Genomic DNA, 23,657 nt, shown 5'->3' with positions numbered 1-23,657 from the left:
GATCATAAAAACGAGGGATGGGTGAGTACTGATAGCAGGCTTTATTTCAAGGTGTCGGTGTTCGCGATGGAAACCCGATACCTCTTGTGGCTGTTATACGATCAGGAAGAACAAATGAGAAGATTAAAAAACTGGCATTAATTTCATACAATTTTAAGGAACAACAATAATAATAATAATAATAATAATAATAATAATACATTTAATTTATCAGCGCCTTTCAAGACACCCAAGGACACTTTACAGGGCAAAGAAACTAAGACAGTTAAAAACAAACCCCAAAAATGTGGGCAGAAAAAATAAATAAATTAATTAAAAAAAAGGCATAAAATCAATGCAATAGTAATGACAAACTGGCAGGAAACATTAGATGGAATAGGCTATAATGCTATATTGGGAAATATATAAATTATTTTTATTTTGCGTATCAAATGTAGAGGTATCGGTACTTGGTATCGTGACTACTCAAGGGTTGAGTACCGTACTGGCATCGTTTTGAAACAAAAAAAAGTGGTATCAAACACACACACACACCCCTGTTCAAATGAGGCCACAACTTAATTGGCGTTGTGGCTGTTTTCAGAATCACATTCAAACTCACGTTTAATGAGAGTCAGCACACACCTGCAAAAAAAACGGCCTCTGATTAACTCCAAATAAAGTACCGCTGTTCTAGTAGGATTTTCCTGACATTTCTGAAACCGACTGGTATTTGGAACATAATTTCTTCCACCTTGACTAAGGCCACAGTTCCAGCTGAAGAAAAGCAGCCCCAAAAACTCGAATTGTGTTTGGAACAAACATCCATTTTTGAAATTACGCACAAAAAGTTCAACCTTGGTTTTATCGGAGCGTAACAAATTTTCCCCACATGCATTCAGGAGATTTGTTTTTGCAAAATTTGGGGTTATAAGAGGGTGTGCATACATCTGCTGTTTCTTTTTCTTTCGAAAAGACCCATTTTGAGTTGTACAGGTTTTAGGGCGCATTCTTCTATTTAGCTTTGACCTTTGACGTTAAGACACCGCATACAGTATATGTATAGTATAAACGTTTGATAGAGGTAACTGTGGTCAAATCGCTCTCATTTATGAGCAATTTGTATTTTTATTTCGACCCTCAGATCCACAATAACTGCACATCCAATCCAAACTTTTGTGCATTTGACGTAAGCGCCCCAAAGGAACAGAATCAAAAGAAGGAAGTAAAAGTAACACAAGAGCATCTGTCTCCCATTCATCAGCATTTCTGCGACTGTCAGCACCGAGCCATTGTTTGTGTCTAGTCTACTACTTCCACAGCCAGATACGGCATTACTGTCACACCTGGGAATCTCTCTCCCTTTCTTTATATCCGAAATAGAAGCGCACAGATTTACTTTGCATGAGAACACTTGGGAACGATTCCCAACTTTCCTTTACATCCAAGTTGCTTTAAAAGAGGAAATTCTGGCTAGAGGTTTGAATTGGAGGGATTAGGAATCTCTTTACTGGCACAAAATCACTCAGTCATTATATTCAACTGGAACAATATTACTATTATTATTGGACTGAGTGTGAAAAATCTTGCTAATAGCGAGACTAGCGTATCGTATTTTTCCAACAGGTTCCGTGCCCCAATTAGTGTCATCTAATTAACACAAATAATAGCCTCTCCCAAACAAATGCCAATGTGATTAAGTATTATATTTTTTCCTAGATACTACCATTTAAACACTAACTATGAGCACATTAAGCTCCGATGCTAATGCTATTGACGCTAACCAAAACAGAGACCAAAAAACAGATGCATTTCAGTGTGGGGTCTTACCGCATTTTGCAAATGGGTTCCCGACGCATTATATCTTATGATGATGCATTTTTAACCACAATGAGCGTTCCAATAGAGTAACGTGGTCGCGTCACAACATTTTGCGCTACATGCTTATGCTATGGGAAGCTACACAATTTATTTGTTCTGAACAGGCTATTTTGGTTCTTGCCGTTTCTCTGAATGATGCCATAATAGTCCTTTTTTTGTTTGGCTCATGTCAAGTCTTCTTGTTGTCAGGTTTTTGTCTCCATCTGTTCTCGTCAGCCCTGCTCCTTGTGTTTACCAATCATCTTCCCCCAGCCACTTCTGCGTTGCCCAATTGTGCCTTGTTATTAGAATTTTGGGTCGGAAAACATTGTTTTCCATTTGTGCTAACCTTCCATCTTCAGTTGAGTAAAGAAAGGCCACTGGAGAGTATTTGTGGAAATGTGGTATATGTATTCATCATTATATATAAAAAGTCAGGCTGACCATGGAAGTGACAGTTCATTTATGGAGAATGACTTTTCCAGGATGCAGTGAAAAACACGTCTGTCACTGGTCTCCTCGGTCTTGCAGCTGGTGGATGGCTCAGAGTGGCGCTTTTAAAAAACGGCCGTTCTCTCCTCATCTCCTGACCAAAGACCATAAATAACCACCCAAAAACATCCAGTGACGTAGCTTCGCCATGACCCATCTGTTGGCCTCCATTGACTCTCTTTAATGGCCACAATGTGTCCTTTGCTGTATCTTGACTCATCTCCCAAGTAATGGGATCCTGTGTGGGTCAATGTAAGCTCATTACACCTGTCCCGTGATAGTGATAAAGGGAGCACACAGTGAGGAATTTTAATGCAAATAGCAGAAACAACCATTACCGCCACTTTGGCAAAACATTAATCTTTACAAAGCATAGATTCAGTCTTTGGGAATCAACAGGAACATTGCAACAACGGTGGCGCAAACAGTTTCGGCCGCCCTCTTGTGGCTGTTTTTTTGTGGGGAAAAGTAGTATCGGTGATTGGTATCGGATCGGTGACGGCTCAAGAGTTGAGTACTCATGCTGGTATTGGGTATGAACATCCCTAGTTATGAATAATGATGGGCAAGTACTGATACCAGGTATCAGTATTGGGCCAATAATTGGCCGTATTTCAAGATATCGGTAATCACGACGGTGGCGCTAACAGTTTCTGCCGCCCTCTTGTGGCTGTTTTTTGTGGGAAATGTTATGTTTCAAAAGTAGTATTGGTGCTTGGTATCGGATCGGTGACTACTCAAGAGTTGAGTACTCGTGCTGGTATGGGGTATGAACATCCCTAGTTATGAAAAAAGGTTATGAATAAGGATGGACAAGTACTGATACCATGTATCAGTATTGGGCCAATAATCGGCCGTATTTCAAGATATCGGTAATCACGATAAGAAAAAAAAAGATATCGTAATCACGACGGTGGAGCTAACAGTTTCGGTCGCCCTCTTGTGGTAGTTTATTCTTATGTTTCAAAAGTATTATCGGTGCTTGGTATCGGATCGGTGACTATTCAAGAGTTGAGTCCTCATGCTGGTATCGGGTATGAACATCCCTAGTTTCAACCTTGAACATCAATTTACAAGAACGTTCCATTCCAACTTCTACTTTTCTAAGCAAATCTTGGGACAGTAAGTTATTCCCAGTTGAGACAGAGCAGATCTCCAGTGGCTTATTTGCCCTGAGAAATGTAGAACAACAGGGCGGGAGTGTGCGTAACAAAGCTTCTTGTGTCCTTGGGAAGAAAAAAATACGAGCCTTCGGAAGGGAAAATATCCAATGTAGATCCTTAATTCGGAGCAAGCGGGCCAGATGGCTGGAGGTATGAACGAATCAATTTAATTGCTTTCAGATGCAATGCAAGTGAGGGGGGTAGTGTGTGTGTGTGTGTGTATGGGGGACTGAGTGGTGGTGGTGGTGGGGGGGGGGTAGATTTAAGATGAGGAAGTGGGTAGTATTTTGAGTCCAGAGAGTTACTGAATCACGATGTTAGACTAATCTGTAATCAAAGTGTTAACTGTAAAAAAAAAAAAAAAAAAAATCCGGTCAGCCTGGAGTAGAACACTGTGGTAAACATCCAAATAAAGTCACTTTACTCATAAACACACAACCAGGGCCACACTTTACTGACATTACACCTCCTTATTGAAATGACCGCAGCAGGTCGGTCACCGTCATTTGCTGATGTCACTGGCTTGCTTGAATTAAGCTAGCTGGCATGGCAGCATTTGTCATTTCATGCTCATCTCCTTGTAAATGTGGGTTGCATTCTGCAGTCTTTATTTTCACTCACTCTAGTTGGGAATATAATTCCCGCCTTGTTTCCACCGATCTGCTGGGCGGCCCAGCTACTAAGCAGAAAGGTATTTCCATGGGAATGGTGCGTACCAAACAGAAGCAGAAGGAACGTCACATGCAATCATCCATATGTTTGTGCATAGTACAAAATTTTGGATGGATTACAGTTTGGTTCATTTGAATATTTATGTTTGGACCTGATTCACATGGATCGCGTGTTGGCCTGATGGAATACAGTTAAAGTATAAACGATTAATGCAAAATGAGCAGAATGTTTCCTAATGTCGTATTCAAACCTGCGTTGTGTCATGTAATAAAAAACGATCATCCCACGGGAGACATTAATGAAGGCACGCTCATGTACTAGGTGCTGCCGGACTGTTCTTACATGGAAACAATGAGCTGAAAAGCAACATCCGGCCTTTGTTTGAATTGGCTGCTGGTGGCATGTGAACACTGATGAGTGTGGTTTTCAACTGGATAACATCATGTTTTATGTATTGCATTTAAATGTGATGAGAACCAGACAAGATTGGAATGATAGAAAAAAAAAACAGTCTCAACGACTCAATCCCGAGATTAATTTGCAGTGTCATGGAACCTCAAAGGTTGGAAAAAATATTATGGGATGTTGGTTGTTGACCTGCAATCGTTCGTATATGGAACCAATAGTAAATAAATGGAAACAATCTGTTCAGGGTCATAATAATTTTTGTAACGAAAATTTTGATTTTGAAAATGAAGACTATCTTACATCTAACTTTCAAAATCAATTTTTTTTTACACACTTGTAATCTCTTGAAAAGTAAAAACAACAATACAGTATTCAGTATTCTGGTTGATGTCTTACTGTTGACTTAAAACATCATACAAGTGGTTCACTCTCTGAAGTTTAGCACATTATAGGCATATATTTGCTCATGTTTAGATTCAGTATTTCCCAGAAGGAAGACAATACTTCATACACATTATTATTATCAGTTTTTTCCTAGTGATTAAAAAACAACAACTATGTGACTTCCACATTATCCAGAATAGTGCTAGCTAATTGGGGTTTGGACTCAGTCAGTGTATTAGCATGAGTTTTAGTATGCTGGTCCTGCCACAGTACGGTAATGGGTCTGTGGGTCCAAGTCGCACAAACCATTTCAAAAACACTCTTAGATGCCCTGCCCAGTCTGTGGAAGCAATTTTGACCACAAAACGATGTCGTAGTCTGACTGTGGTGTATAATTAGCATAGTATATTGACTTAAGAAGGTTTGTGGTAGCACTAATGTAATAGCAGGCGCCTGGATGGCATCATTGATTGTAAATGTGACTTCAGTAGTATCTATCTATCTATCTATCTATCTATCTATCTATCTATCTATCTATCTATCTATCTATCTATCTATCTATCTATCTATCTATCTATCTATCTATCTATCTATCTATCTATCTATCTATCTATCTATCATCCATCCATGTATAGGCGTGTTAATGCTAGCTGGCTATGACCTAGCCTAGCCGTTAGCCTTTACTAGCTTCCATTGAGGGACTGCTTTGTTCTTCACACTGCATTCCAAGGCTTACATTTTATGTCTTTTTGTTTGTGTACAATGTTAAAGTCCCTGTCAAGTGAAAATACAAATGTCTTAAGAATTTGATACACTGCGTAAAAGTGTTGTTGTCGAGTGTTGTTCGCAGTTCTGAAGTGTGTCTGTTACGTAGACCTCCACACGACACAAAACGCCCCCAAAAAAAAAACATCTTCGCCATTTCCTGCTTCAGACTCGTCCGAGGCAGCTTATACGTGAAATACAGACGTCTTACTCTTTTCGACAGAAAATAAACACAGGAAACAGTGAAACATGAGCGTGCCTTAACTGAATTAGGCTTTTACATGCATATCAAATACACAGAGGGCCTGTGATCAGACCGATTGCAATCTCATACCGTCAATAATCATTGCCGAGCACCCACCCACCAAAACATCGGCAAACACGCAGAATTTAATTCCTTTACGTCTGTGTGGACTAAAAAGCTTTGCCTTTGAACAGCCCCGTCACTGTATCCCATTACATCCACTGGGGACATAACCAGGGTCGACGGAGCAGGGCCTGCGTATGATTCCAATCAATGCAGGCCTGGGCCACGTAGGAAACGACGTCTAATAACTTCTGTCAGAGCGATGTAGAGGATCAGACCTGAGAGGCAATGCAAACCAGATCACTTAGGAAATTCCACACCGTCCTCTTTGTCACATGAAGCCCTCTTCTGAAGGAAAGTGTGCTAACATTTCCCCTCAGCTCCCATACACACATCTGCCCTTCACAGAGTCACGCCACCGCACCAGTAAAGTAAGACGCTGTGGGGGAGAAGCAGAAGAAGAGAAAGCAGACGCCACCATTAATGGCTGCTCCCAGATGAATAGGACCGGGAAAGGCAGCACAGAGAGAGAGAAATACGGTACAACTTTTTGAAACTCAAACCTCAAAACAGTGAGGCAGACATGCCAGGTCTCTGTGCTGCCCTCGAGTGGGATCGCAAGGGGAAAAAAAAAACATAAGGTAGAGAGAAAAGCAATCGGCGATGACAGATGTGTGAGCAAGTCGGGGAGATGAAAAAGATAAGGTTAGATAAATACAGTGAGGATGACAGAGAGCAGGAGGAAAGAGGTGTTGAGGGAGGAGAAGAAGCGGCAGAGATGTTACTTGAGAAGCCTTGAGGTGATGGATAGTGCGAGCATCTTGCTGAGACCATCCATCAGGTAAGCCATAGTGGAAAGGGAAAAACGGTTCAGGCATAAAAATCACCAGTAGCACACTTTCAATCAGAAATGATAAGACTATATATTTTGCTGTTAAAAATGCTCACGTGACAGCCAGACGATGGGATTGACATACCAGAAAAACTGCTCACTGAGCATATTTTTTTATGCCCATAAAAATCTGATAAGTAAAAGGAATCAGATTTACATTTGAGTTACTTTTTGGAGTACAAATGTCCATATGTAGTGACTAAATCTCATCAGAGGTGGAGAATTGAGGTCCAGGAAGTAAAAACCGTGCCACGGATCGGCTTTAGCCAAAGGTGCTTCTACTCAACTGGCAACCATAGCAAGAAGAAAATCACTTTAAAGTTTGTCTTATCCAACAGCCGGAAGGTAATTAAGACGTTTCTTCTCAAGCCTTGAAGAAACATTTCCAATGTGTGGCTTTAAATGCAACATTTTCACCATTATAAAGTGACTATCGAGTCTTTTCATTTTGTTGTTGTTGTAAATGTAATGCAAAGTAAGCCTCTTCTCTAACCCTTGCGTGACCTTCAGTTTAATAGGAGGGGCAAACCACAAGAAAAACACTTTAAAGTCAGCTTATTCAACAGCTGGGGGGTAATTAAGATATTTCTGTTGAACACTGCCAGACTTAAAAAAACAACAACAAAAAACACTTTTCCACCATGTGCATTTATTTCTGCTGCAAGCCTCCAGATTTGCCAACCATCTATCTCATTACCTTAAACTCCATCGTGAACCTCTACGTCTACAGTTTCACTGCATCACTGCAAAGCAGATGGCACATTTTGGTGTTCAATAAATAACGGGAGTGATCAGTTAGGATTATCAGAGGTGTCAAACACTATTTATTTTTTGTGTGGCTTTTAGGACCGTGAAAATGTTATGTATATTTTTAACAACATATTTAAAAACCCTATCAACTGAATTTTGATATGTGATACATGTTTGAGAGCTACCTGGATGTAGTACTTAATTGTGGAACTATAGCGTTAAACTGCTTTTCACCATTTCAGACCGATATGTTTTTTTTAGGGCCGATGCCGGTACCGATGACTACAGTAGTAGTCAAGGACGCTGATAACCGATATTTGGAAACGATATTAATTTCACTAAAAGAGAAAATATTGTCAAAATACAAACTCCAGCTTTTACATGTTTTAGAATTTTTAAGCATATGTTTATTGAACAACTTTTAGGGTTTGTAAAATTTTGGAGTAAAAAAAAAAATCTTTGTTTTAAAAATCTAACAAAAAAATTCAGGGATCTCCCAGGGGCAGTAGCATGTCTTCAAAAGTTGAATAAAAACTTAAGTAAATAGCTCCCTATTGTGTTCTACAGTAAATAAAGTTGTCTCAAATTTGAAAATATCTCAAGTATTACAATTGTACTTATCCTAAATTGAATTTCGAACAAAAACACAAGGTGCGGAGAATTCCCAGGGTCAGCAGCATCTCAGAAAATTTAAACAATTAGTTCCCTGAAGTTTTTTCCCCCCTGCACACTTTTTAAAATGTATCTATTATTGATTGTATGATTCTTCAAAATGGCCAATGCCAATATTCATCAAAATGCCGAATATCAGCGCAGATAATCAGCCCAGCCAATAATCGGTCTATCCCTAATAAGTATATAGTGTACCCTGTACCGTGTTATCTGGTACAGTTGTGAAATGCATTTAGCTAGCCAGCCGTGACTTTGAAACCCAACTTTACACCAAAGTGCATCGTCGTTGGCCATAAGTGCGCGCACATCACACAGAGACGGTAGACGGGGTAAAAAATAAAATAAAAAATAAATAAAATAAAAATCCCCCCCAAAAAAGCACCCCTAAATGAATCCTGTCTTGACTGATGAGCCTGTTTCTCATTCAGTTGTCCTATTTGATGAACTAATCCAAGGCTGTCAATAGTTTCAGTTCAACAGCTAAGCAACTAAAGGATACTCTTATTCACAATGTTTCTAATGTTTGTATTTCAATGCATCTCAATTCAAAGAATTAATTGACATCTAAGAATTTCCTTCAGTGGATTAAGGTTAAAATGGACTGCAAACATCTGTCAGTTATTGTTCAGATTACTGAATGTAAGCCACGTGTGTGTGTGTGCGTGTTTGTGTGTGTACTTGTACATGCTACATTGTGAGGACCAAAGTACGTCTTTAACCAACAGATTGAGGACATTTTTGTGAAGTGAGGACATTTTTGGCAGGTTCTCACAACTCAAGACCTCTTTTTGAGAGTGAAGACTTGGTTTTAGAGTTTAGGTTTGAATTGTATTTTGGTTGGGGTTAGGGAAAGGAATGGGGGTTAGGTGAAGGGGCTAATGCATTATGTCAATGGATGTCCGCACAATTATATAAGTACAAGTAAGTGTGTGTGTGTGTGTGTGTGTTTTTCATGACAACAACACGTCTGTTTGGAATTATCCCGACTGTTGCCCTGATTTTGGGTTAATGTTAACATAAATAATCTAATCCGACTCCAAATTTCACGCACCAGTTACTGACTACATTTCCATTATATGGCGCTTGTACTATGGGCTCCTGCAATATACACTCATTGAGGTATTTGTCAGTATGCATTAAGTGCTCTTTGAGAAAATTAATCTGACATTGCCCCATTGTGGGAGAACAATAAATATCTACCTACAAGCGTTGCATTCATAATTATTACAGTAGTCGTATTTTTCAATATCATATGGAAATCTTGATTGAATTCCACTTAAGTAAGCTTTTGCAAGTATTGTACTGAACGTATACTTTTTCGATGAAAATTCACATTTGGTGTTTTATTTGCTGAAATATCTGACCTGACTTTTACTTACTGTGTGACAAGAAAGGAACACACAAACGATCTCTTCTTTTTCTTGTTTACATTTATGCTGCCATTTTAGTTCTGTTTAGAGCAGTCTTCCCGCAGCACTTGGCGGGAAAGTGGGTCAAGAATTAAAAACAGAGAAGGAGGGAGGGGAGAACAGAGCGGGGCCCACAAACTGCTCAGCATCCTCGTGTTGAATATGAAAATATATTATAGCATAATGTGTTCAGTATGCAAGCTTGAAGGAAACCATATGAAAAAGATTCCAGACAAAGAGCTCTCTGTGTTCCAGCTGACCCTCCACCCCGCCCCATCCATCGTCTGTTTCATGAGTGAGACGAGGGGGGGGGACGGGGAGGGAGGTGTGTGTGCACAGTCATATAGGAACTGAAAAAGGGGGCCGTCCACTGTGCTGCTGCCTCACACAGACAGACCCGGCAGAGTACAGGTGAGCTGCAGTGAGTGGACCAGCACACGCCTCGCAGAAAAGGAATACTGCTGCTGCAGCCCCTCACCTGCAGGCCGTTCCGTTTATCTTCAGAGGGTAAGTTGCGATCTTTGTTTACAGAGCGACGACAGGCGGCTAATTGAAACACAGGAGGGAAAGTTTGGAGAAGATGGCAAACATCTGGGATGTTGCTTTTCCCCCTCATTGGGGACTTGCAGGGTTCTTTGTCTCGCGACCGTGGCTCTGTGGTCCATAACGGTCCTGGTTATACTGTGATGGTACATTTTGTTGGATTAGGGGGAAAAGGGGGTACACTGGAATATTTCCTTCATTTCAACCCTAACAAATATTACGTAATTTAAGAACTTTTTCTATTTTCAGATGTGTTTGAAAAAAATGATAACACTATATAATATTTAGAATATAAGATTGCCATTATTGACATTGCCTTTCTTTGCTGATTGGCTGAGAGAAATCACATGACTACTGCCTTACAGTATGTCTACTTATGTTAGTGTTACAAAGAATCCCTGCAGTTCTAATAATACTTATTTCAAAAAGTGCTTTACTCTTTTGATGTCTAACAGTTTTCTCATCATGGCGCCTCCCTCTAGGCACTGGAACACATACACCCCCCTCAAGTGTTAATCTTTGTTGCTTCAAGTTTCCCACCTGTGAACAGCGGAGCAGAATGTGCGGCAAACCAGGTCGGACCCCCCCCAAGTATTATTTCATGAAAAACAATGATATTTTTGGCAAGATCCATGAGATTAATTGGAACTCTGCCATGTTTTAGATGTCAGTCATCGCCCAGCACAAGCTGAGGCATGTTGACCATCGTCTACACCCCCCGCCCCCCCGCCACCTAGGAGTTATGAACCAGGAATGCCAGTTTTGGAATACAACCAAAAATCATTCCTCAGCTTGAATTGCCTATTATCTGGGAGAGGTTAGGGGAAAAAATCTTTCAGCATTCAGCATGAAGGTAAATACAGTAAAAGATGGCACATGGTAGCACCCGAGGGTGTCCATTGTGTGCTCGTTAGGTGATACACCTTCAAGGTGTACTTCAAACTACACATATCGCGTATCTGAATTCAGATACATCCATCACATTGAAAGAATACATATGATGTGAGTGAACCATTATGCTGACATTCCATGACCAGGTCACTGATGCATCCCGTATGTGTACACATTAGAAGACTGATTAGTTTATACGGACGGCTGTCTACATGTGGATGCGTCATTCAATGACAATGAACAGGAACACTGTGATTACACGCTAAAGTGGCCTCCAGCGGCCCAGACTGTAAATGATATCCCTACCTCTAATCACGGAGGTCAACGAGTGGCACAGGGAAGCCATGGAGTTGTGGGTGAGCAGCACAGGTGGGCAGCTTTTGAAGTTCAAGGTAATTGGTGGCTAGATAAGAGGGAAAGGAGGGGGGGGGGGATGACATCAGATGTCAAGTATGAAAAGCGCATACAGTACAATTAGACGGGTGTGCATTTCTCAAGAAAGCTTTGAAGCAATGCCATGCCCGAGCTATTAGGGAGCATAGATGGACATGAGAATGTTAGGGAATGAAGAAAAGCTACAACAAAAAAAAATAGATAATGTCATTTCAGATCCGTGACGCATCTGTGAGACTCAAAGAGCCGTTGTCAGAGAGTCTAAACAGTACCAGCCTTCATCTGCTCTCAGTCGCCAACATCACGCCACTATGCGAAATTGTGGAGCTTTTTTGTTGCCGGGCAGTGTTTTGTTTTGACTGTCTTAAAGGTTATGACTCTGCTAACTTATTGCCGAGTGCCTTTCCTTGTTAACACACTGCTATCATCAAGGGCTGTGGTGGAGTTGCAGAAACACAAAGTAACAATGGAAAGGCACTTAGTCATAACAGTGATTACGGTATGTGAAAATGTGTTACCATGGTGATTCGTGGACAAAAACAAAGACGGGCTCTCATTATCTTCAAGGCGAGTTAGATTAAAGGTCACATTAGTTCACAATTTGGTTGGAGTGAGTACATCAATTTAAGACAACAATTATTCATCATCATGCTAATATTTAGCCTTTTCTCAATATGAAGAATGCAGAGTACCGTCTTTCAAAGTTTCTTTTTCTTTTCTTTTTTTGCACAAACATGGTCTCTCAGGCGGGGAAGCGAACACACACCAACTCTGAGGCAAGTGGCGGTACCACTCCGCCACCTGCAGCCCTCGGTCTTTCAAAGTACTTGTTAACTTTGACCCCAACTGTGCCATATTTCCGCGATAGCAGCATGAAACACATCTTGCGATATTTTCGTAGCCTAGCATTCGCAAGCATGACCAATGGCGTCCTTGGTTTAAGCCAGCTGACAAGAACAAAATCCGGTTATTCCGTGCATTTTGATTGGAACAGTACTTGGGTACGACTACTTACGTTTCATGAGATCACAAGGACGTAAGAATGGACAAGAAAGCATATCGCGAAACGACTTTTTGAGACTCTTTTGACTTAATTTGACAGTTAAAGAAGGTTAGTTTAGCCTGAAAATTCCATGAAAAAAAGTAGATTGGCAGAATACGATTTGATTTTATCCTGTTAATTCTGGGCCAAGGGCTCAAACAGAACTATAAAATATCTCTCTCTTGTTTTGCAGGTTACCTTGGAGAGGACATACTTGCATCGAGGGATGAGATGAAGTTGCCTTTTTGCACTTTAGCACCACATTCCCTTCAGCAAGACTTTTAGTCTGAAGCCAAAACAGACTCAACAAAACTAAAACATTTGCAAATTGGGAAGAAAAAGACAAATAAACAAAGTGAAAACAGACCCAAAGAGTTGCCGACCACAGTGTAACTCAATTCAAGATGATGGCTTTCTTTATTGCTTTTCAGTATTAATCCAAATGATTAGTAACTACATACATAACCTGTCATCTAGTGGTAAAATAGAGCAGTCCGCTGTAAACACTTTGTTTGCCTGTCATATATAAAGAGTAACACAGGATCCCTATATAATTGAACAGCTTCAATGCAAAGCCGTCTTGGGAATGACCTTTGCAGAGTGAAATGTTATTCCTCACATGCACCGAACAGCAGGAAACTGCCATATGCGCAGCTCCCTTTTCATGTCACACTGGAGTTATGATCGCCAAGATAAAGAGCAGATCTTTTCGCTGAAAGAAAAATAATCTGGGGGCTGGAGATTTGGATGAAGACAGAGAGGAGAGAATGCTTTGGTGACTGAAATAGCGGCGGAGGAAAAGCAACGTCTGGGAAAAGAAAAAGGAGTATTAGACAAGACTGGGCTATTTCTCGGCTTTCCGTGCCAAAATTGTGCAATTTTCATGTGGCAGTCATCCAGTGGAACTCATTTGGGGAACGCTGCCTAGGCCCTAAAGGGAGGTCCAGTTAGATAGGGAATTAGACTTGATGAAGACAAAAGACAGAGCACACTTCTTTTTGACATTTTTTCAGTCGACAACAAGAAAACACTTGGATGGATTTGTGCTGAAAGCAGAGCCGTGGTCGTTAGTAGCCAAATTGGAGAACTGAGCTACTTTCCTTGACACGTTTTTTGCTTTTGTCCCTTGTATACCAGTGAGGACTAAAACTTGAAGAGTGAGATTTGATCCAACTGGGAGGAAACACTTACAGAGAGGGCTGCTGCTTGGCTGCAAAAGAGTGTCTTTAACTTGGAGTAACAATGGAGATGGAGAAGGGACACGTGTCTTTGCGTAGAGGAGTGAGCTGGAGTCCAGGAGGAATGACTAAACCTATCCACACAGCGCAACAAGCTACAACCGTGGAGGAGTGCAACACAACACATGAAACGACTGGACTCAAAACGGAGCAGATGAGCAGCAAAACAAGTAAGTGCTACTTTCTCTCCTCCTCTCCTAAAAGTGAAAATATGGCGCGTTGTGGTGGGGGGGAAAAAAAGCTTGGAGGAATGGGGTAGAAGGCAAACGTCAGAAACAAAAAGTCCCGCCTTATGTGTAACTGGAGATGGCAAAACGCTCCATGAAACATCTGTTTCCATACAGTCAAAATCCATGCGAGCCCTTCAGCAATGGAAATGTAATCAATAAAATATACAACACAGTGACTGACAGCCATGTCTGTCTAAGCCGCTTTAGCCCCCATTAAAAAAAACAAAAACATTACGTTGTCAAAATAATTATTAATGAAAACATTTAAATCAGAAAAGACACTTCATTAGATACACTTGTACTCTCAAATGGGATCCACTTCAAGAGTTAGCAATCATTTGGGATGAGTTTTTTTTTTTGCGTTTTTTGGGGGGGATGGTGAGAATACTTCACAATAAGAGAAATTCTTTTTTTAGGGTATTGGTATCAGGCCTTGTTTCAAAATATCGGTACTCGCGATGGTTGCCATACGATTGCCATTCATTTCTTTCTTTCAAATTATCTGGCATTGTTTTTGTTTTTGGGGGGACATTTTACGCATCAAAAGGACTAGTGGTATCGGTACCTGGTATCAATGGCTACGCAAGAGTTGAATACTCAAACTGGTATCGGTCTGAAAAAAGTGGTATCAAACATCCCTATTCATTTTCTTTATCTTGTGCTGGTGTACCTAATATTGTGGCCAGTAAGTGTTAGAATTCCTCAAACAGATCACCGAATGCAACACATCTTAAGAACAGCTTAAAGTTGGCTACACCTCTGCACAGACCTTTGACACAGAAACACTATAGGGCTGGTTTTAACCTCTGGGCTCTTCTCTTATCCGCCCCCCCATGGGATTCACCTGGAGTTTAGGTCACATTCAGTCTAGGAGATCCCAGGACCTCTGTTAATCCTTGTCTTTCCATCCCGCTTCACACAACAGCCACTGGGGCCAGTGTTGTCATCCTGCTCAGCCCGCAGCCAGTGCCGGATGAAAGATAACATCCGACAGGGTAATCTGACCTTTGATACACAAAATGCAGGGTTAGCCCTCTGACTTTAAAATCCCCCTGCTGTGTGGGAGTTTTCTACTCCATGGAGGGGGAGGCTGAGGGGGAAGAACGGGACTGATAGCAGAGGGATGAGGTCGTGAAATTGGACGTGGTGAGAGAAAGTGGGTGTGGACGATTTGATATCATGGCTCAGGGCTTCAAGTTTTGTCTTCGCTACAGGACAGGAAATTCCTATCATAGCCATTGCAGGTTGGAGTTTATGCCCAGAGGGTTCAAAGAGGCCAGGCACTCAGGGAGAGTGCATAATAAACACACAGACGGACAGGGAGGGTAGCAGGGGTCAGCCACTGGGGCTCTCTGGTCTCCGTGCACTAATCCATATGAACATAAACTGGACTATCTCGCTTTCCAATGACTCTAACGAGGGTCAGACACTTTTCTGCTGTCACTCGACATTAGATGGAGATAAGCCGCTCAATACTTGACACAGATTGGTGGCTTCTCTTGAACTGTCAAAACAAAAGTCAGAGCTGACGTCCATAGTTTCTCCACAGAAGCCATAAGCCCTGCTGAGTTTTTTTTTTCTTTCAAGAAATGAATCCGTATTTGAAGTAGTGCAACAGAGCTGCAGGCAGGCAGACAGGCGGCGCAGGCTCCAGCTGCAGACACCCTCCCTCTCTCTGTGTGCTGCTGGACTTGCTAAGAAAAGGAAATTGGAGCTTCTGCCACACTACAGAAAGGGAAAGGGGCGTGTGAGGCCAGCAGATGCACTGGGAAACTTTTTGGGACATACACAACGGCGGAGCTCTGAATGTGACGGGGAAAAGGTAAGGGAGGAAAATCTACGCTGGGAGAAACTGCGCAGGAAACTCATTAGTAGATTTAAACTTGCGTTTGTCACATTTTTCGATTATGAAAAAAGTCAACCTAATTGTGCAAGTTGCGATTCCAACTGCTTGCCTTGTGAAGAAAAAAACTAAACTTCCACAGGACTCTGATGCAAAAACAGGATAACAAAACAACATTTTATTACACAGCTTTGACATCTCTTTTACAGGAATATACCAAATTTACTATAATTTTGGAAATTTACTGTCATTTGGCTCCTACATTAATAGCATGCAGTTTGCTACTTTGTTGACATGCATTTTCCATAAACGGTTTTGGATTATTGAAAATCTTGCGTTCGCTAATTGTTTGAACGTAAACCAGTTTATTCTTTAATTATGTAAATTAACATATTCATTCGTTTTTCTTGTAAGCCTTTTAGTCACTGTCATCATGCTACATTAATTAACTTTTGTTTGATTTAAATAATGAACAAACAAACGCACTTTTAGTTGCGAGGGAGCATCACATTTATTTTGAGAAGCTGTTCATGATGTGAATATCATGTGCCTGGATTTGCACCTGCATGTTACCTGATAACTAATCTGGCTCCCACTAGAGGCAAATGTTTACAGTCAGGACATTTCATTTCAAGCTTCACTGCTCTGACATATTCCCCGGGCCAAAATTATTCAAAGTTAGCACCTAATAAAAGTCACTTTAGGGACATTGACCAACAGACAGCCTTTAAAAAGGGTCCTGGGCTTGAGTTAAAATCTTAATAAACCATCTAAAGGCATTTTATATAATTTCAAATTTGAACAAAAAAGGGTTTCATTCTTTATATTTCTGATCACTGAGGGGCAGTTTAACATTAGCGAATCAATTTCATATATATATATATATATATATATAGTAAATGACATGTGTTTTACCAACCTGTAATTATTCCAAACGACACATAATTACTTTAAATAATGTAGCTGTCTGAATAAATCAATGTACGGAACAAAGAATGAGTCATGGTTGCTTCAGTTGTCATGAGAACCTCCTGAAGGGACATGGTATGTCTTCCACCAGACAAAATTACATGAATGAGATGAATGAGATGAATAATGTGTGACCAGAACCAGTAATTATCCTTTAAATCCACATTATTCCTCATATGATACCATTTGGGGGGGGGGGGGGGGATCTTAATAATGTGTCGCTTTAATGATACTTTCATTAACTATTTGTATTGCTTTTATTTAAAAATGAGATTTTGCAGACAGCTATTAAGTATTTTTGTTTTGTTTTTTTGGAAGCTGTAGATGGTGAAAATGGACTTTTAAGTGTTGCAGTAAGAAAGCAGGCATGCTGGTTTAAGCAGGGGTTTTCTCCACAGTGGAAGAATGCTCAGGGAGGGACTTGACCAGATTGCAGAGGAAATAACTTGGAATGGAACTCTTAAGCTTAGAAAACAAACCATAATTTTAAGCAGAAGCATGCTGAATACTATAATTTTTTAAGAATCCCAAAGCAAATGGACACCACTGGCCTTCAGATTCTGGTCAATAAAGTTAACCTTGTGGGTTATTTTTAAACCAGTTGATTTAGCGTTTTTTTCATTTGGTTTTTCAAAGCAGCCTAGTAAGATTTAATTAAATGGTTAGGGAGTTGTCTTTGTTTAAATTTTTGATAAGGCACACAGCATTTTCTTCCAAATAGAGCAAGCTATTTGACACGTTACCGTTAATCAAGCATATCTAATGATGAAGTTGACCTTTATTTTTCTTTTACTAACCTAAGTGCCCCCTTATTTTTCTTTCCTCTGCTAGATCTGACCAGGAGTGTCAGCTTATCTGAGAAGGAGCTCAAGGAGGCCCGCCTGAGGAGTCACATCATTGCTGCTCAGCTCACTGTCCCGTCCAGCTCCAGCTCCAGAGGCGTGCAACTGTTCAACCGGCGCAAGCAGAGGGTCAGCGCCTTTACACTGGAAAGCAGTGGAGTGCAGTCGAAGGAGGACATAACTGGGAATGTGAAACCCAACCCGTCATGTAGCAAACTAACATGGGCAGAGAGAAGTCGTGAGGAAAAGGACAAAGACTTGAATTACAAGAATTGCACTACCGGCCCACTATTCGTGCCTATTGGGAGTATACAAGCAACAGGTGACAACATGGAGGAACAAGGTGACCAACATGCCAAAGAAGATGCCGCTGAGCCCAACACTGTCCAAGAAAGACATTTCCTTCCTGTAAAGGAAATAGATGAGCATATGGAGGAGGAAAAGGATCCAGTCTACAGAGAACTTGAAGGCAAAGTAAAAGATGATCTTCCACCTGAAAGAGAAAATACTAATCCAATTGCAATGAGTCTTATGGAGAGTGAGGCAGCGATAAACGGAGGTCATACGGCATCACCTCCTCTTGAAAACCTTTCTAATGGCTGCCATGGACATTCGATGACTACTGTGTCTACATCGAAGCAGATCATGAATCGAACTGCCAGGCCGTTTTTCTCACCACTGACAGTGCAGTCCCAAGAGGCTGCTAGTCCTGTCATGGACAACCTCCCTGCTCGTTCTGCATTCACTGCTCCCCAGTCCGTGGCAGTTTCACCTCCGCCTCCTCCAGCATATCCCACACCTCCCTTGCCAGCTTTCACAAACAAGCCTCCAAAGGCTGATTACTTCGGTCCACCTGTTACGTATCCCACTAACCCTCCACCACCCCCTGCCTTTACTGTATCTCAAAATGCTGCTTCACCCCATCCCCATTATGGACCTCCAACAGCCCCAAAGCCTTGTACCTTCGTTCCTCAGTCTTTTGCGGAAAGGAAGTCGACACCACCAGTAAAAACAGGATTACTTGAGGATAGTGCCGCCAAACGACCAACTAAAAAGTCAATGTTCACATTCAAAGAGAAGCAGGTCATAGCTCCGAACCCTGAGCTGCTTTCTCTAGTGCAAGGGGTGGATGAAAAGAAGAAACAAAGGCAAATATCTGTGCCTGAGCCCGCATCTGAGGAGGAGTTGCTAGCTCTGGGTGCAGAAGCATCCAACTTCCTTGTCAAAGAGGAAGAAAGGGCTGAAGAAGCCAAAGCTCCGGAGTGGACCTCCTGTCTTAAGAGCTCCAGAACCTATACAAGGGTGGAACATAAACCAGAACAGACCCTCAATGATGCATCAGGAAAAGGTGCAGATCTTTTTGCCAAGCGCAAGTCCAGAATGGAGAAATATGTAGTTGAGAATAAGAATGCAGGTCACCATATTAGATCTCCTTCTCCAACAATGTCTTTGCCACCATCTTGGGTTTACCCATCAAATATGCCGGGTAGGGTCAAAGCTATCGCTAAAAACTCTGACATGTGTGCTCAACTTGCTCAAAACATGAAAGCCCAACAAACTGCCAAGACAAAACCAAGACAAACGGCACCAGCAACACAGGCTCAAGAGACGCCTCCTCTTGAGAATGGTTGCTCCAAGATAGAGATGGACCTGTCAAGACACCGACCCTACCAGCTTAACTCATCCCTTTTCATCCTTAAGCCAGTCAAGGACCCATTGCGTACCCTACCAAAAGGAGCGCCACAGTCCAAGAACGAGATGCCCCCTCAGTCTTTTTCTAGACAGACCTCCTTACCTAACAACCCTGCCGCTCTCTATCGCACCCAGTCTCAACCTCCTCAGCTTCCTGTCGGCTCCATCACAAGAGTAGAGTATCCATCAAATCCAGCTTGTGGTAAACCATCAACTGCTTTTTCTCCAGCCCGTGTGTCATCTGCTCGGCTGGGGATTCAAGCACCGAGGCCAAGATTTTCTGCCAAGAAAGCGGGGATTGAAGCACAGGTGTGGAGGCCTTTTATCTTTTAAGAAGTTTTATGTGGTAACGTGGTGATTGATCTTATATCTGTACCTTTCTGTGCTTTTTTCATCTTATATCTGTTCCTTTCTGTGCTTTTTTCATCTTCCTCTGCCTTTGTTTTCTTTTAAGTTCCTCTTAAATTTAAACTACCAATGTGAAATATTCTCATAATGCCACACATTACACGTCTGTTGTTCTTTATGAGTAGAAACCAAAATGTAAATTTGAATTTAAGTTGCAGATTTACTCAGGTAACACCTAAGGCATTGACTTGAGTTAAAATACAAATTTGTGCTCAAAAACATGCTCAGATGAGTTTTTGTGCCGATGCTGCAAGGCACTTTAGCACCAAAACGCCTCCCTTTTGAGGATCTAAATAAAATGAATAACAACTTTGCTTTCCCTCTTCCACACTGTGTTTTACTTATTTGAGGAACAGAGTGATGCTGTTACAAAGCAGTTTGACAGATGTGGCATCTGCTTTATGAGCTGCAATTTGCAATTGAATGCTTCTCACTGAAGTGAAAATGCAGCAATAGAATTCCTTTTATGTCTTTATATCTTAAGGGTAATTTGCTCTGATCACCGCCATTTTTTTTTAACTCAAAATTGTGCTGCATACTTGGATTCTTTGATGTTTGCCATCTGCAGACTGCATGCTAATTCACTTCCAGGACCTGCATCTACATTATTTTCCCGACTTCAAGCAGCAATTCCAGAATTGTTTGCTCAAAGAAAATAATCAGTCATTTGTAATTCTGTCTGCAGAGTTTGCATGTCTGTTTCGCTTTCATTCACGTTGTTCTAATTGTGTTTTAGCTGAATCACTTCTTCTCTGATTAAAGCTTTATGCGTTCACTCATCTGTGACCTCCTTTTTCTAATTTCATATTTTACTTTCCTTTTAATGTATGTGCAACTTTCCTGGAATTCTTGCTGACACCGCTAAACACTTGATCATACAAAATAAATAATAAGACTCTGATAATCTGACATCATTTTCGACAAACATATTTTATAAAATGACGTGTTAAAGTATATTTTGCTCATCACGTCAATATCAGTTACATATTGGGAATACAAATCATGTGTATGGCCTTACTGGTCATGAAGAACATTTAAAGACATTTTCAAAAGCCAAATACTATCTAACTAATTCTAATAAACAGCTGAAGTAGTCTTCATATTATTATCACATTGAGATGTTGAGATAGTATTTCCTAACGTGTTTATTGGGGGGGGGGGGGGGGGGGCTTACATGTTGTTCAGCCAAGTAACCTCAAATCCCTGCCTGCAAAGGACATTCATATTCAGAGTAACCTGAGAACGGCACATAAAACTAGGTCGACATGGGCTATTGGCCAAGCGTAGTGCACAAACACATGCAGAGGATTAAAATTCATAGCTATGACCTTAATGCCACTGTGATTATAATAAATATTATTTAGTCCGAAGAGAATCCCTGCATTTAAAAAGGCATGTTTTGTTTTCCATGCATCACTTCCGTGAGCTAGTAACAAACAAAACAATCAATGAAGCAGAGTTTGTGCTACTGCCAAATTGGCCAGCTATTGTATTCTATGATGGATTGCCCAGTAAAAAGCTATATTTGTTATGGTCCAACAGAATCCAAAGGAACCCTGCGCAACTGAAACCCCAACTGAGACTCGGCCGGGCCTTACAAGGAAGTTCAGCAGTCCCGACTGTCTCGCCAGTACAACGTGGGCGTCCGGTCTTCAAACTAAGAGCCCCTCGTCAACCATCTCCAACCGATCCATCACATCACCTATTCCTTTTTCAAGGGTTACAAGATGCCAATCTCAGACGAGCAACCAAAATATCCAGCGTTCCACGGTTTCATCAGCTTCAATAGCTAGGCCACCGCAGAACTCTACATCCACATCTCCATGCTCCCCGCCTTGGGGTTCAAGATGCCACTCCCCAATGGTATCCCAGAATGTCCAATCATCCTCCAACTCCTCCGGTCATGATTTCAGATTCCAAACATCCAATTCCTCTCGTTCGCTACCATGGGGTTCAAGATGCCAGTCCCCGACGGTAGTCAATCCGCAATCTTCAAACGCTTCACACATTTCATCTAAAACATCTACAAACACTTCCCCACTCTCTCCACCGTGGGGATCGAGATGCCAGTCTCCCATGGCTGGCATGCGTACCGAGAATCCCACCCTCTCTTCCAGACCTTTTCAAACATCCACAACTGCACCTCACCGTTCTCCTCCTTGGAGCCCAAGGTGTCAGTCACCATTGGTAATCCAGACTGTCCATCCTTCCGCTAGTTGTACTTCCAAACTATCCAAAACACCAACAACCACTTCTCCTGTCTCGCCACCTTGGGGCTCACGTTCTCAGTCTCCCGCAATTTCTCATACTAGTTTGTCTTTCCCCTCTTCTCACCGTCTGTCCGTATCCTCTGCTTCCTCTCCATTTCCCCTACCCAAGGAGAGTCGCTGCATGTCCCCGATCAATAATAATTTAGATTCAAAGGCCAACCATCGACTGCTGGCAAAGAACATTATTAATGCAGCCAAACGTAAAAACAGCCCATCTCCAGGCGCACTGAGCGGTCACAGCTTGCCAATTTCACCTGTGGGATATTCCCACCATGGCTATGACTGCAAACCATTCCAGTCACAACCGCTCGGGGGCCAATCGCCTACCTTCACTAGTCCTCCTCGAACCCCAACGCAGCAGATCTGCTCTCCCGTGAGACTCTACAACACACGCTCCCTGACTGACTCTGATGCGTCCATTGAGTCCGAGGACTCGGGCATGCGGTCACCTGGCATGCATTCTTACAACACCTGTCCCCGTGGCTGGGGCGGCAGTCTGAGGGTGAAGAAAACCACCATCTCAACTGATCTGTGAGATTGCAATAATTGGGGTTTCATTGGCATTGTAAACAAACCATCATTATTCTTGATTCATAATGCAATTAGTATCTGATGTGACTTATGGCCTCACAATGACAAGAACAAGCTTTTTACATAAACATTTGTGGTAGCTTGTACGCTTCCGGCATACTAAAAGGGCAAATTAACCAAAGATTTTTTTATTATTATTATTTTTTTTACTTCACTTTGAATGAATGTTATACTTTACAGTCTCACAACAAGCATACCGTATCTTTCGTAGCTCATTATCAATGATTGATTGTTACTTTTTGAATGTTATAATCATTGTTTACTGGTCAAAACATACTTTGCGCATAAAACTATGCAACACAATCGCAATTGTTAATCACACATGGCTGCAATGAATTATAATTCATTGCAAATTACAATCCATAGTGCAATACTCAGTGTAACACAGAGTGTATATATACTGTATGCTGCTTTATATTGCATTTGCTAAAGTGAATGTGAACTTTCAAACGGAGGTGGTGGGGGTGAGGTTAACCCTAATGTAATGTTGTATATGATTCCCCAAGCTTTTAAATGCTAACTTTAAATTAAAATGGACATTTGACCAAAGTTCCTATTGTAATATCACCTTTTTTATTCATTAATTAATTGTTATTTTGTTACTATTAAATGGGGTGTGAGAACCTCCCGGAATGTTCTGGACCCGTTTCTGTGCCATTGCTATATTGAGCAGATTGACGCTACCTGGAGGACTTGCCACAGCAGAGGTCTGTATGAATGTAGCTCAGTTTTGAAGTAACGCTGACTCCCTCACCAGCGCCTCAGCTGGTAGCAGCTATGAAGTGCACTACATTTTGCCTCAAATGCTTCGATACAGATTGGCCAGCAAATTGCCATTGCAACAATCAATTATATACACAGGGCTTAAAGATAAATTTATTGATGATAATGTCCATTCCTAATATTCATGTTGACAAATGCCAGTCTTTTGATCAGATTAATGGAAATTAGT

General features: G+C 41.4%; 1 protein-coding gene across 4 annotated transcripts; it reads left to right on the top strand.

Annotated features, from left to right (window-relative positions):
* The first annotated feature begins 6,852 nt into the window (after positions 1-6,852).
* synpo (synaptopodin) lies at positions 6,853-23,338 on the top strand. 4 transcript variants are annotated; one of them, XM_086085502.1, is made up of 6 exons: positions 10,080-10,260; positions 10,779-10,871; positions 10,961-11,149; positions 12,816-14,030; positions 17,734-19,745; positions 21,387-23,338. In XM_086085502.1, exons 4-6 carry the CDS (start codon positions 13,865-13,867, stop codon positions 22,647-22,649), a joined length of 3,441 nt encoding a protein of 1,146 aa, XP_085941628.1. In that variant the 5' UTR covers positions 10,080-10,260; positions 10,779-10,871; positions 10,961-11,149; positions 12,816-13,864; the 3' UTR covers positions 22,650-23,338. The 4 variants fall into 4 exon arrangements, with proteins under 4 accessions (XP_085941627.1, XP_085941628.1, XP_085941626.1 ...); XM_086085501.1 differs by lacking the exons at positions 10,779-10,871; positions 10,961-11,149 and adding an exon at positions 6,853-6,871 and having other exon boundaries at positions 10,145-10,260; XM_086085500.1 differs by lacking the exons at positions 10,779-10,871; positions 10,961-11,149.
* The last annotated feature ends 319 nt before the right edge of the window (positions 23,339-23,657 follow it).

This window comes from Leptonotus elevatus, chromosome 9 (genome assembly GCF_054856555.1).
Source record: "Leptonotus elevatus isolate MCC_2025b chromosome 9, RoL_Lele_1.0, whole genome shotgun sequence".
Taxonomy (NCBI): Eukaryota; Metazoa; Chordata; class Actinopteri; order Syngnathiformes; family Syngnathidae; genus Leptonotus; species Leptonotus elevatus.
Note: the sequence above shows the minus strand (reverse complement) of the source record. Positions and strands in the feature narration are given on the sequence as shown.

Coding starts and splice junctions, on each gene's coding strand:
- synpo (XM_086085501.1), top strand. CDS start 13,865: ATGGAGATGGAGAAGGGACACGTGTCTTTGCGTAGAGGAGTGAGCTGG. Junction 14,031..17,733: donor GCAGATGAGCAGCAAAACAA/GTAAGTGCTACT, acceptor TTCCTCTGCTAG/ATCTGACCAGGAGTGTCAGC. Junction 19,746..21,386: donor AAGCGGGGATTGAAGCACAG/GTGTGGAGGCCT, acceptor ATGGTCCAACAG/AATCCAAAGGAACCCTGCGC.